The 13,779-nt window shown below is 37.6% G+C and overlaps 1 protein-coding gene across 2 annotated transcripts in view; it reads left to right on the top strand.

Annotated features, from left to right (window-relative positions):
* Positions 1-13,779, top strand: part of LOC117238983 (rho GTPase-activating protein 7) — a 349,400-nt gene that overhangs the window by 112,882 nt on the left and 222,739 nt on the right. Inside the window, exons 3-7 of one of the 2 annotated variants that reach the window (XM_033504242.1) lie at positions 7,389-8,981; positions 9,496-9,670; positions 10,460-10,699; positions 11,570-11,809; positions 12,800-12,993. In XM_033504242.1, the coding sequence (XP_033360133.1) occupies positions 7,389-8,981; positions 9,496-9,670; positions 10,460-10,699; positions 11,570-11,809; positions 12,800-12,993 (2,442 nt within the window). The remainder of the gene's footprint in view (positions 1-7,388; positions 8,982-9,495; positions 9,671-10,459; positions 10,700-11,569; positions 11,810-12,799; positions 12,994-13,779) is intronic. The other variant, XM_033504244.1, reaches the window with a different exon arrangement.

The following is a 13,779-nucleotide window of genomic DNA, read 5'->3' as shown; positions in this document are numbered from 1 at the left end:
GGGAATTCGTGTAACGCCTGTTTGTTAGCTTTTAGAGGCAATGGTTTGAAATTGTGTTGAGTATCGGTGTATGATTTCTCAAAAAATATGAAACAATGAGACAGCAAGTAATAATAATTGTATATGTTACTGGACTAACAGCTACGAAATTAATTTAGTGTGTAACGGGTTAAAAATTTATTTTATTAAAATCTCAAGCATTATCTGAAACGTGAAAATTGTGTTGCCAATAAGCGAATAAACAGAGATATTTTTCATAGCATAAGTACATATCGTTAATTTATGACGTTGTACAAGTCGGATCATTGGCACGCATTCTCAGCGCGAGCGTGTTAAATAACGTTTATGTTAATGGGTATAGGTGAGCCAATATCCTTCGAGAGAGGTTAAGATATTGCCGTTTCGTAATATCGTCGACTTTGTAGGCGTCTCTTATAATAGCAGTATGCTTAGATATCTCTATTTGTGCTCAGCTAAAGGCGGAAATATACAAGCTCGATGAAGAAAAATATCGCGCAAGTCGTGAGTACGCCAATACGCGGTGATGTACGAGCGGGACCGTGGTCGCTAATAGCGATCAGGACAATGGTGTATTTAAAATTTTATCGTTTGCCCAACGAGCACCGTTATGAATCACGTACAATCGTGATTTAATAACTGAACGCGACTTCGCTCGCCAACTATTTCATTCCCCCTTCCAGTATTCATCTTATAGCTAGAGATGGGATTAAGTATGTTCGTAATAGGTTCGAATCTGACCGAAATGTCTGGAATATGTTGTGTGTATTTTGAAAGAAGGGAAAATACAGAAGGGAGAAGAAGAGGGAAAGAAGGTACAGGTTTGGAATAGAAAAAAAAGAAGAAAGGGTGGCAGAAGATGCATAGAAAGGAGGTAATAAATAAACTGTAGATGCTTATTCATTTGCATGTATGTGGAATTTAGAAGTGTATAAATATACAGGATGCAAAATGCATATAATGTGAAAAACGCGCTCACTATAAGATTTAATATTCGCGGCCTACATCGCAACGAAGAATGGAAGAGAAGGAAGGGAGAATAGGTAAAAGGAAAAGAAAATAGGAAGAAGGGGAAATACATGAAGGTATGTAAGGGAAAAAGAAAAGAAGAAAGACACAAAGAATGACAGGAAGGAAATAGGAAAAAAGGTACAGAAAGTTTCTTGGTTGTAAGGAGACCTTTCCTCCAGGGTTAAAATAAAAGAAGATTAATATATGCTAACGTAAAACTTTCATAAATACTCTACGTCTCGAATATACTAAATGTCTGATAATTAGTGATAGTTAGTAACGAACTAATGCTTTTTGTTAGATTTTAAAGGATAAGATTAGTATTTAGAAAGAGGAAAACTTAATGGTTTGAAAAGAATGTTTCGAATACCGTTACAATGTTGCCTTTATGCACATATAATTGGTTTTAATTTCGTTTGTATAATATATTACCTCGTGTTTGCACTTTCCCCCTTTTGATAGAAGAGACTTTCCTTTTCGCTTCTCACATTTGTCGCTACAGAGAGCAGGTTGAATTTATTTTCTATTGTTCGAACAGCTGCAAAGGGGCTTCGAAGCACCCTATGGCATTTCACTTTAAAATTTATATCCTTTAATACTGCAGCTTCGAACGAAGAGGTTTTCAATCATTTTGATAGGTCCCACGGTAAATTGAAAAGTTAAAAATTATTATTCGAGTGTATAACACTGGTGCCTTATACAATCATAAAATATAATAAAATAAAATATTGAATCTTTTATGTCTCATAACTCAACTTGTGCATTACGATACTTAAGCAGATTGCAAAGTGCATTCTGTGAAATTCTATATTTACTTTCAGTTGCAATTGTTTATAGAACATTTATTATTGAACTTAATAGAATTCATCTCTCAATATCTTATAAATGTTTCCAATCGAATACTTTTATTGGTTACGCATTGGTATTGAAACTTTAAGGTAGATGGTTTTATTTCACCGTGGTTTCACTTATCCTCTGCCTAACCACAAATTCAAACGTTCAATTTGAACGTTGATTGCAAAAGACAATTAAAGGAAAGTCGGTCGTTAAAACGGCGCAATGTTTCCACTGTCTGACACGGAAGTGCTTGTGAATCGTCTTGATTGGTATTGCATTTAATCTCAACCAGATGCACGCCTACAATCGGCATCGCGATTCCATTCTAATATTCTCCATCCATAATGCGGCCGCCAGTGCATTTATCAAGCTGATATTTATGTGAAAGCTCGGTTCGCGTGCTTTTAGCGACCGTTTTCTTCCTGCTCGAGATTGCACGGATAACGAAGTGATTAGAGAAACGTCCGTGGAATTTTCTTGCGCAAGGTGGTTATTTGCTTAATTGCTATGACAATGACTGTCGTGGAAGAATAATCTTAGTCATAAGAAATCTTCATATTCTTCGTGTAATACAGGATACTTTTATGGTTTTCATTCGAAATAAAGTTTATATTCTTTTACTTTATTTAAGAATAAAAAAATAATTTCTAGTTATCTTATAGATATCTAACGTAACCCCAACCTAACCCCAATCTAGTTATCTTATGCATAGATGGATATTAATACAAGGCCATTATTTAAAAATTTGGTTAATGTATGTAAAGCCCCTCTACAATAACTCACGTTACATTTTTCTGTACAGTCGCTAGGCTATTTGTTGCCTATGAAACATTCTAATACAATACAGGCTATTAAAAAAAGAAATCATAAAATTGCAACAAATTAAACAATTCATCTAATTACGATCAGCCTGTGAACATCTCTCATTCCGTAGCGATGAAGTCTCGGCTTTCGATCCTATCGCAATAAAACCATAGTTACTTCTCTGGCTGCGGGTTCGCATTATTATAACCAGTCTGACGATTAATCATCGAGCACGAGCTTCCCATTGTCCTGACACGGGTGTTGCATTGTGCGCCCGAAGCCAGCAGCTGACTTACGTGGGACAACGGAATATAACTATCACTGCGTTGTCCATCGGATTCTTATCGGTGACTAATCTGTACTCCAATGTATCTATCTTTCTACCGTTTAAACGATCGCACCAGACCACTAATTCTCCTTTCGATGCGTCGCTGACGCAACTGCAGCCGCTTAATTCATGCATCTGACCGCAATTGTCCATGGAAACTACAGTGAAACTTCGTTTGTCCAATTCCCATTTACAGTGAAGCGTCATTTCGCGATATTCCATTTATTTTGCGTAATGAAATTTTACAGTGGAACTTCATTTCTTTGTTAGAAAATATTCACGATAAAATTTCATTTATTTGGATTTTATCTGCTGGAATGAAATTGTAGGTAATTCTTAATTAACTCGCTATGCGTCCAGTGAAATAATGTATAAAAATAGTATAAATGCAATATTATTGAAAATGTGGTAAATTATAGTATCTAAAGTACGTATTGTTTTATATAGGTATAAAAATTTATTAAAAAACAAATAGTTTCAAAAACTAATTATACAAATCGATGATAATAGATAGAAAGTTTGGCTTAAGAAGCGCAATAGTGCAGTAAATATGGTACTTAAATTTCTTCAAAGTTCGTAGAATTGTATAATCTACATCGAAAAAGAATTAGTAACGAGAAAAATATTAAAAGAAATTTTTGGTATTTCTTTCCATAGTCATCATGTTCAACGACAGAAATGAATATTTTAAGTTGAGTGAAAATCTTGCAAAAATGTTAGATAACCCTTAATGTTTCAATTAAACTCCCGTCGATTGAAGCTACTTATTTGGATATTGTGAATAACGAGGAAAATCAATCAAATTCTATTAGGTACACGAGCTGTTTGTTCCACGATAAGTTCAAATAAATAGAATTCTATTATAATCTGCTTGACAATATATAGTAAATAGGAGAACGAGGTATTTGAAACAATGGAAGATAAAACTGCCAAGAAATCTTATAAAATGGAGCAAATCCGATTAAAATATTAATTTAATTTCCTTAATTTTTTTCCAATTCTTTAAATTTCTTTAATTTCTTTCTAATTTTTTTTTAATTAATTGATTAAATTTCATCATCCAAATTTCTAGCTCAATAATTCGAAAGCGATTGAGAAACAGATTTCCAAGAAATCCTTCAAATGCTACAAATTCGATTAGCTAGTGTAATAATTCGATTCCATTCAATATAAGGACGAGTGAATGGCAATTTTGCGATGAACAAAATTCACGTACCAGATAACACGATCGAGTCCAACGAACGAATCAAAGGTAGGCACTTATATAGTCCGCTTCTGAGATCTCTCGATGTTAAAATACCGTCCATCCTCGCAGCAGGGATTGCAATCGATATCATCGAACGATAGCGCCATTGAATTGGCCGTGTGTCGATCGTAAGCTCGTATAAATTGAATTTACAGTTACTTAAAAATAATTCGAAGTCCAATTCCGACGTATAAGAGAATGTAATTAAAATCGAGACGCGCCTTCGTAACGGAATAAATACAAATGAAAAGGCTCCTTTGTGCAGGTGGAAAAAGAATTCACGGTGAAAGATGCGATACGAAGACGATCGAACGAGGAGAGGCAATTTTTCAGTTTCATCTCGAGTTCGATGGGTCCGCGTTGCCGGCGCATTAAAAGGATCTCTTTAGAAGGAACGCGTGCACGAATATTATTCGCTCGTTTGATTAATGATAGACGTGCGTATCAGCACCTCGGTATCTCAGCCGCGAGATCACAATTCGACCTAGCCGCAAGTAGGTTTAATCAAGCTTTTCATTACGCGCGCCATAGCGAGCAGAATGCGTGGTTGATAGATCGCTGGTACGTCGAAGGTGATGCGATCTTTTGATTCGCTTATATTGACTATAAAACGTGAGTCAGTTGAATTGCTCTCGAATAGTGTAAATTCAAATTAATCTTTTTTGTATTAAATTAAGTTTGTGAAAACCTACGCAGAGCAAATTTTATTAGCGTAATAGGTAGATTCTAGATATTAATGCAAATTCCGGTTTTTATGAACCGGTTTTTATATAGAAACAGGACTTAAATAGACATTCGCTTTACTCCTTACTCTAGCCTTTGCTTCGACGCTGTCCACTATAAAACGTGGATCTGTGTATGTATGACTATACTACTGAAGGAGTTAAACAAACAGAGCATGGATACGTTTCTCTAAAGAAATATATAACGATGCTTGACATGATGCAAAGTGAAAATATTACTGTACTAATGAGAGAAATGACTATTCGGTCGACGAACAAGCTTTCGGTGGGGAAAAAACGCACGAGATCGATGCGGCTCATTGGCTACTTGTAAGTTCTAAAATTGCATGTGGATCCTATTACAAGTATGCAGTTAATGATTAATGAGCTTGGAACAAAGAAAAATTTTTCTTATTTTTATTTCATTTCGTTGCTAGAGATACTAGCTTCTCTAGTGTTTCACTTTAACGGTTCGAAAGTTTTTGATGGATGGAAGCTTAGCCTCGTTCGCACTAGGTGAAAATTAACAGTTTTGACAAACTGTCAAAACCTGGAGAGAAAGTTGTATCGAAATGTTTAATTGTAGGAAAATAAATCCTGTCCTACATTTTGAACATTTTGTAATTTTTTTATATCGAAACAGGTCATTTTATAGATTATGTATTTACATACGTAAAATACATATTATATATATTAAAATGTAATTTATATATTTACTTATACAAAAACATGTAAAATATCAGAAGTGAAGTTTACGGTATGGTATTGCCAACATATAAAAAGTAAGACACGAAGAAATTCATTCAAATTTCATTTCTTTATGACTGGTAAAAAATATGAATTTGCACAAATAGTTGCACTCTGTTACCTTATCAATATAAATAAAAAACACTCTACGAAAATAGATGCATTTTTTAAACCATGAAAGTGAAAGCGACTTAAAAATCGAAATATCGGAAGTAAACGCAAAGCAGTAAGATCCATCAGAGTCTATAACTCGTGGCGATGCAATAAATATCGTTTTCAGAACGTGCAGCGACGTTGTATTAAAATCAGCAACACCAGTTACACGTGAATTTCATGTTTCCACGTTAGCGGCGCGATACGTAAGGTCCTCGTTACAGCGTTTGCCGCCAGCTAGACACTATATCATCATTAACCGGGCAAGTTCTCCACCATGCCGCGTTATTATCTCTTACATAACCTTTTTAACTATTCGAAATCACTTCTATTACGGCTGGTACGGTGTCATGAAACCGAGGCAACACCGATCAGTAAACGCGTCCATAAGATTAGCAGGCGTCGAACGAGTAGAAAAGTCGAACAAGTGTCGTACAAACTGAACAGGTTTCTAAACCGGTGATCGAGGTTAATTGACCCTTGTCTACGGCGAAGATCAGCTCATAAATTAGAAGCATCACTTTCTATGGCCAGCCGTAAGCCAACGTCGGTTGAGAATAATGGGAAAAGAATAACATTCGTTCATTCGATTTTTCGTTCTACGACGTATATTAGGATCATCGAGGCTCGTGTCGTTACTGTCAGCAACATAACTACTTCATTATAAACCATTTTATACGCGTGTCGAACCGATTTCAACACTAGCTATTTCAAACGAATTAGTTCCATTTCTCGCGTTAAGATTTATCAGCGATGGTAGCCGATGAGATACCGACGCGTTGCAACTGGAAGTTTTCTTTGCTTTCAAGGATTAGAAATATGTACATTGCACAGAGTAGGAAACTGTATCTAGGTATATAGGCTGTTATTATCTCCTCGACGTTCAGCCTGCAATCTGTATTCGATTGTGATTTCGTTAGCTGACATTTCAGTTTGACGTTCTATGCGAGGCGCTGTTATTAAGTTGCAAGACGCACCGTTTCTCCGGATATTAATATTGATCTCTGACGGTTGCTGTAACATAATCGAGAGAAATGAGGCTCGAAGGAATTGTAATGCCAATGTCGATCTCATCAACTCTTGCTACGGCTATGTATATGCCGTACATGGTTTCCTTTCATTTAAATGTCGTTGATTCTTCGCTGTTTTCGTGTCTGGCGATGATAAGTTCATTCTACTCGTTACCTTCTCTGATTGTATTCTTGCCTAGCGAAGAGGTATAGTAACAGGGATATAACAATATTTAAAAATTAATAGAAAATGGTTTTTGGATGGTGGTTGAAAAGTTCAAAAAGTTATTCAAATCGCTTCAGCCATGCTGATTTATTCCAGAAAAGATTGTTTGTAAAATTGTGTCTAATGAAAATTGTAATATTTCTAAGAAATTCATCGATCTTAATTTCACCAATCTCATACTTCCAATTATCCATAAATATTTGAAAACAAACCTCCAAGGTTTTCTCCCACCAAACATCCGTTGCCCTTAACGTATCATTAACGTACTCTACTTTCTGTTCAACAGGAAGAGATTGGTGAAATCATCGAGTCAGCGCCGTCGACTCCCCTGATCATTACAGGCGAGCCGAAGTATCCCCCACAGACGGCGCCGGTGCAGGCAACGTGCTACGCGACGACCGATCTGTGCAACGTGAAATCGCTTCCCGCAAAAAGCTTCGCGTTCAGACGACAGAACTCCGCTGGCAGGACCAGCAACGCCGTCGAGGACATCGGCGAATGGTCGAACTTCAACACTATCATCGCGAACGAAATCAACGAGCTGACGAAAGAGCTGGAGCGGAAGAGGAACAAGGAAGAGTTGAGGATCGTGCAGTACAAGGAGCTGTTGAACGAGTTTGGCATATCGGACAGCGAGAGTTCCGTTGGAAGCTCGTGCGAGGCGAGCACCGATCGATCATCGTCTCGGCCGAACAAGGAGAACCGTGATCGACGAAATGGAAAGTTGTTCAGCGACGAGACAGCCTATCGCTTCCTGTTGAGCTCGGACTACAACGAGCCACAGGATCGGATCGTTTCCGCGGAGAACGATCGAAGAAAGAGCGGAAGCTTACCCGAAGATCTGCAACGCATCATCGTTGCACATAGATATCAACGAGGATATCATAGGGATGTCTTGAACACCGACTACGACCAGCCAAATAATTCATCATTTATGAGCTTCATGGAGGATCACGGGCAGATCGATCGAAATACTTCTAGTCTATCGTCGAAACTGGATCGCGGACGTGCGATGGAGGAAGAGGAAGAAGATGATTCGCGCGCCAAGTACCTTGGAAACAGTTACGACCAACCAAAGAAACATGTAGAGATAAGTTCGAAGACCAATGAAGAAGTCGATGAAAAGAAAACAGTTGGACCTTCGCAGATCGGCTCGTACAATTTGCTCGGTATCGACATGGATAAAGACGAGTCGAGCGCGAAATTACCACCTAGACAGCGGTTGGACGCCCACAGAAAGACTAGTCTGCCTATGAATTTGGCGAACCAGAAACGGAGGAGAGTGCCGAGATTGGCTAGAATTCGGCGCAACGACGACCAAAACGCGATGGATCCCGACTATGACCTGGATGAGGATAAAATACATTTGCCTGGACCGAGGTCGTTGGACGGTAACGGGCCTAAATCGGCACCAGTCACGCCAACGGAGGAGAAAAAGTCCCCATTTTCGAAGTTTCTGTGGAAGAAACATGCGCCTGTTTTTCACGAGAATACAGAGGATGTTGTTCTCGTCAGAGTCTCCTCGTTACCTGATCAAGATTTTCTTCATATGGAGAACGACACGTTGCAGGGGAAGAATGGCCGAATCAATTGCAAAGGTCTTTCGAAGAAAAGAGCCGTTTCGCCGTTGACTTTACGTTCAGATATATCGGCGAAAAGATTGTCGGAGTCTGATAAGGATGTGAGACAAGTTAGTCCTGTAGATTTGAAAAAATTCTCGCTTTCGAGATCGAGAGGGAACGACGTAGGTGTTAGCTGCGATCTTCCGAAAGACGACCACGCTGGTTCAATAGGAAGCGTCGATAGTGGAAAGTTTGATCGAGTGGAGAATGTGGACGTGAAGAAAATATTGGATGAACAGAATTCTAGATCTGGTTCGGTGAGCATTTATGAATTTTTTTTTTCTTTTTTTGAAGATTCGTTTCTAATATCATGAGCTATAGTATGCGTCACATTTACTTTCCTTTTTATTCATAGAACTACGATATATCAATGGAACTATCAAACCTATCAGAATGATAGGTTTCGGAATTTTTGTTTTTAGGATTGTCGCTAATATTAAAATAATATTTAAAATTGATATTATATACTTTTAATTATTTTATATACTTCAATATAGCATATATTATAGTTTAATAGATCTGATGTTGGTTTTCACAAAAAAATTTTATATAATATTTTGGACGTAGTTAATTTTCAATAATTTTGCCAGCAATGTTTGAGATATTAATAAATATAGACACGCGAAAGTGAAATTTTGAAAAATAAATGTTCAATGAGTCGGAATTAGATTTATTTGTTCGATGAGCACCGGTTGCAGAAAGTCGACGGTAGAACATTACAGGTAACAAGATCAAATCTGTGCTTCGAGTAACGAAGTGAAACACTTTCAGCTACCGATTTCTCTTCAATCCCTGTTATCGAAGATCCGAAATGGCTCTGGTTCATGCTGTCCGAACAGCCCACCGATGGATTCGCTTACTTGTGCCGACATGGCGACGCAAACTTCGCCAGCTATTTCGAGAAGTTCCAGCTTCACATGGGTCAGTGATTGTGACTCTCCACGAGGTAACTCTCACGTTTATTCGAGCGTTCTTCCTGCTTCGTCAAGTCGTTATTTGAACTTCTACTTCTGTCCGTATTTCACAACTAATAGCCAGTGCCAATAAAACACGATAACCTACGGAAGAAGTGAATTTATAGCATGTTCTTTTCTTATTTATTTATGGCTACTTTCAATATTTCATTAACTAATGTTATATACGTATATCGTTGATAGCTAGAAGAGCGATGCAACTCAAGAAAGTGTATTTTTCAGGAAATGGATTTCAAATAGAAAGTATGAACTAGAAGAACATTGTTAATTATCATGCTTTATCATTTAGGAATGAGAAGATTTCTTTTCCTTTATAAATTATCTATTAGTATTTCAATTCTCAGATTTGAAGATCTCTAATAAAATATTGTTTATTCGTAGTTCATTAATTGAAATTGAATTAGAAATGAGTAAAGACAAATCACACATATAAATACGATATATCTTATTTTTGACAAAACGAGCTGCAAGAAAATATAGTAAACTCTAAATAAAGCTTGAAATGGTATACAATCCTGTTGATTTACAATAGATACCAAATTCATCATAATTGTCCGTAATTACAACAATTGATTTCATAAACCCAGTAGAAACAAAAGTTAATCATATAATTAGCCAGTTTTCATAGTGTTAACCTGTTAATCAGTTTTCATCCTCAACTACCAATCGTGCGTTCATTTCAATGGCAAAAATGTAAACATTAAGAAATGGATGTTCGCCCGATGGATTTATTATTCTGGTCTATAAATGAATGTTCGCAGCTGAATCGCAAATGGATTCGCAATCGTTGCAAGACGAGAGCACATTGGACCCTGGCTCGCCGCAAGACACCGTGGACGACGACAATAGATCGTCGTCGTCGTCGCAAGATCTTCTGCAGAGCATGGACGAGATTTCCTCCGGAAGCCTGTCGCCGGATACGACTGACAGAGCATCTCCGCTCGAGAGCGGCATCGGCACCGCCAGTCCTCCTAGAAGCACCGATCGACGGATAGTTAAGCGTAAGTCGATTATTGTTTCTCCAAATGAAATTATGTATTGCGTGCACTTTCCTCGAGAACGTCGTTCTTAGCTATTTAACCGTGCAATTTGAAATGTTTTATGGTTTTTGTGTGTTTCGTCAAAATTTGCATGAATTAATGCAATTAGTAGATTTATGAATGTTTATGCATTTATGAGAAATTGTAAAATGTGAAGAAGTAAAGAATATATACAATATACGGAAATATATAAAATATCAAAGGTATAATAATCACTATAATTTTTCGTGAATAAAATCTTTTCTTACATTTCTTAGTTTTGTTCATAAAAACTTGAATTTGCATAAACATTCGCAATCTCATAATTCTAAAATATTGAGATAATAATAATTTGTAGTATTAAAAGCCTTGATACCGGGTTATATGGTAGGTTAATGTTACCATATAGTAAAGAAAGAATCAGTAGGAGGTTTTACATTAAGATTGGTTTTATTATTATTAACATGTTAACAAACTTACTTTGGTAAAACGGGACAAAAGCATACTCATCATAACGAAAGCTTATCTTCTTTTCAAATTTCAATCCTTCGTTCTCCCAAATATCCGAATCACAAATTAAGTTATCTTCAGATCATCAACACATCTTTCTATTCCAAAGTAAACTGACACTTCATATATAACAACTTAATATTTCATTTAAAATTCCAATGTGTTATATGTTTTCCTACATTCGCCTATGTCCATAAAAAGTTTCTACAAGTGTTTAAATACTTTGGTGGGCCACTATACATTAACTTATCCTCGGATAAACATATCTTCTATACTAATCCAAACACGTCCGAACACTCAAGGCTTCATTGCATCATCAAAGAGTCATCTTCTCGGTCACAGCCCCGTCCTCCAGCAAGTGTCACCGCAAAGAGACCTGGGAGAGGATCCGGCGGCGGCCATCGAAGTTGAACTCGAGGAACGACAAACATTCGCAGGACGTGTGGATCAAACGCGAGAGCGTACACACGCAGACGAAGGAAATCGACGACCAATATTCGCAGGACGCAGTGGACAGCAGCAGCGGACTCGACGACACCCTGCCGAGGATCAAACCGCCTCGGCCGACCAATTTGCCTCTGTGTGAGTTTCATTAACGTGCTATGACGCGTGGACGGCGCTAATCGCGCCTCTAAACACGTCGTGCATTCAACGGACATGCAAATTGCACGGTTCCAATGCCGCTCGTTTTCGAGGAGACAATATTCTACAAAGTCAAACACCGCTTTTGTCCTGTCCGTTTGCGAAGCAATTAACCGAGCCGCAACGTTTAATCGAGGGAAAAATTCTTCGTCGAGCTGGGGAAAGGTTTCGATGGTAATCGACGTTCCCCTCCAGCGAATGCAAATAGAAAGAATCTGCGACTGTGGGTATTGCTGCGTGAGATGTAATGAAGGAATAGTGGTGGGGATCAGTTGTGTATACATATTGGTTAAGTAGAAAGGTTCTTTAATAAGTTTGTAGAAATGCTGTGTAATTATTCTATTATGTATTTCTGATTTTTATTGAAATGGCGATGAGTTTCTTGGCTCCAATCGTTGACTACAAGGATTGTTATAAAGTAAAAATTTATGTAATGTTTGTATATGTACAGTGAAAGCTAATTAAGAATCAAGAAGAATATAAATAATAGAATTGAGTATGAATAATGGAATAGAAAATGAAGAGAAGAGAAGATGTGTAGATTTCTATGAAGATAGAAAAAGGAAATAAAGAGACGTGTTACTGTAGTAATTAATATACATATGTATAATACTTTCAGGAGGAATGATCAAGTCCATTTTTTAAATATTACATATATCATCACCAATATTACATATATCGATGCACCATCAATGTATTAAAAATTCGCCTTGTTATTCATATTTCATAATACTCCAAGATCGTCTCATATTCCTGTAAGAACTAAAGCTTATTAACTGTTTTGTAATCAGTTTGATAAGTCCTTCTTCTGATTCTTTAAAGCGGACTTTAAAGCGATTCTTTAAAGCGTGTGTTTCACAGTAACTACGTTTCGAGCGTTCTGTGACAATTTTCATGAGTGAATAATTTGTTTAATATTTTATTTAACAGGTCTGTCCACTACAGCGAGTAGTTCGCTAAGCTCTGGAGAATTACTGGAAACACCTCCCAGAGCCCCGTCGTCCCCTTCCGCGGCGAGTCTTCAACTAAAACCGGAACCCCTAAGTGTGGAGATGGGCGGAAAGAGTAGCAGCGCACCCCTGTTGGAGAACAACGATGTGGAAAAGACGAACGGGAAGGTGCCGGTAGGTTCATAAATCATGTAAAGTATATATGTCACATTATGATATGTACCTAACTCTATCCCTCTGTTACCTAATTCTATCACCTCAAATTTGAATTTTTTTCATAAAAAATCTATCGAAGGAGATACTTTTAATCAAAATTTTACATAATTAGGGAAACAATTTCTCTTGTTCTGTGAATAGAAAAAGTTTTGTAGTTAAAAATCTGTATTCAGGAAGTACATTCTCGTATTGATTGATTAATTTTAAAAGTATTTATAGATAGCTTTTTGGGATATGATGAACATGAAGCCCCATTGAAACGGAAAAGATACGTAGTTTGTTCAAATGACGTACGTTCCTCGTAGCCAATCGAATCGGCGCGCGATCGATCAACGCGAACATATCGATGATAAATAACAGCGTTCAGTCGGATAAACTGACAACTGTTCGTGCGAGACAGCAGCGTGTCCTGCTCGAGATATTCGTTTAAATATCGATAACAAGCTCAAACCACGAGTCCGTGAGTAGGAGAAGTAAAGTTCGGGGTTTTAACCGGGAAGAGTATCGTCCTAGCTTAAATAGGAAACATTAATCACGTGGCAGTAAAGCGTGTATGGCATTTGGCATCGAGATTACCAGGCTGAGATAGGTTGCTCGGACTGTTACTCCGTTCGGTGATCCGCGCTTATGGGTCACCATTAGTCTCTGCCCACGTGAAACGTGTACGTTGCGTGGCATTGACCATCGCGAACACGGTATTTGTATTTTACTCGCTGTTGTAGAACCGCGTGTGCAGCCCGTGTG

The sequence above is a fragment of the Bombus vosnesenskii genome, unplaced genomic scaffold, assembly GCF_011952255.1.
Source record: "Bombus vosnesenskii isolate JDL3184/JDL3185 unplaced genomic scaffold, Bvos_JDL3184-5_v1.1 scf7180000013788, whole genome shotgun sequence".
In the NCBI taxonomy this organism is placed as follows: domain Eukaryota; kingdom Metazoa; phylum Arthropoda; class Insecta; order Hymenoptera; family Apidae; genus Bombus; species Bombus vosnesenskii.
The sequence above is the reverse complement of the archived record's forward strand: the minus strand, read 5'-3'. Positions and strand labels throughout refer to the sequence as shown.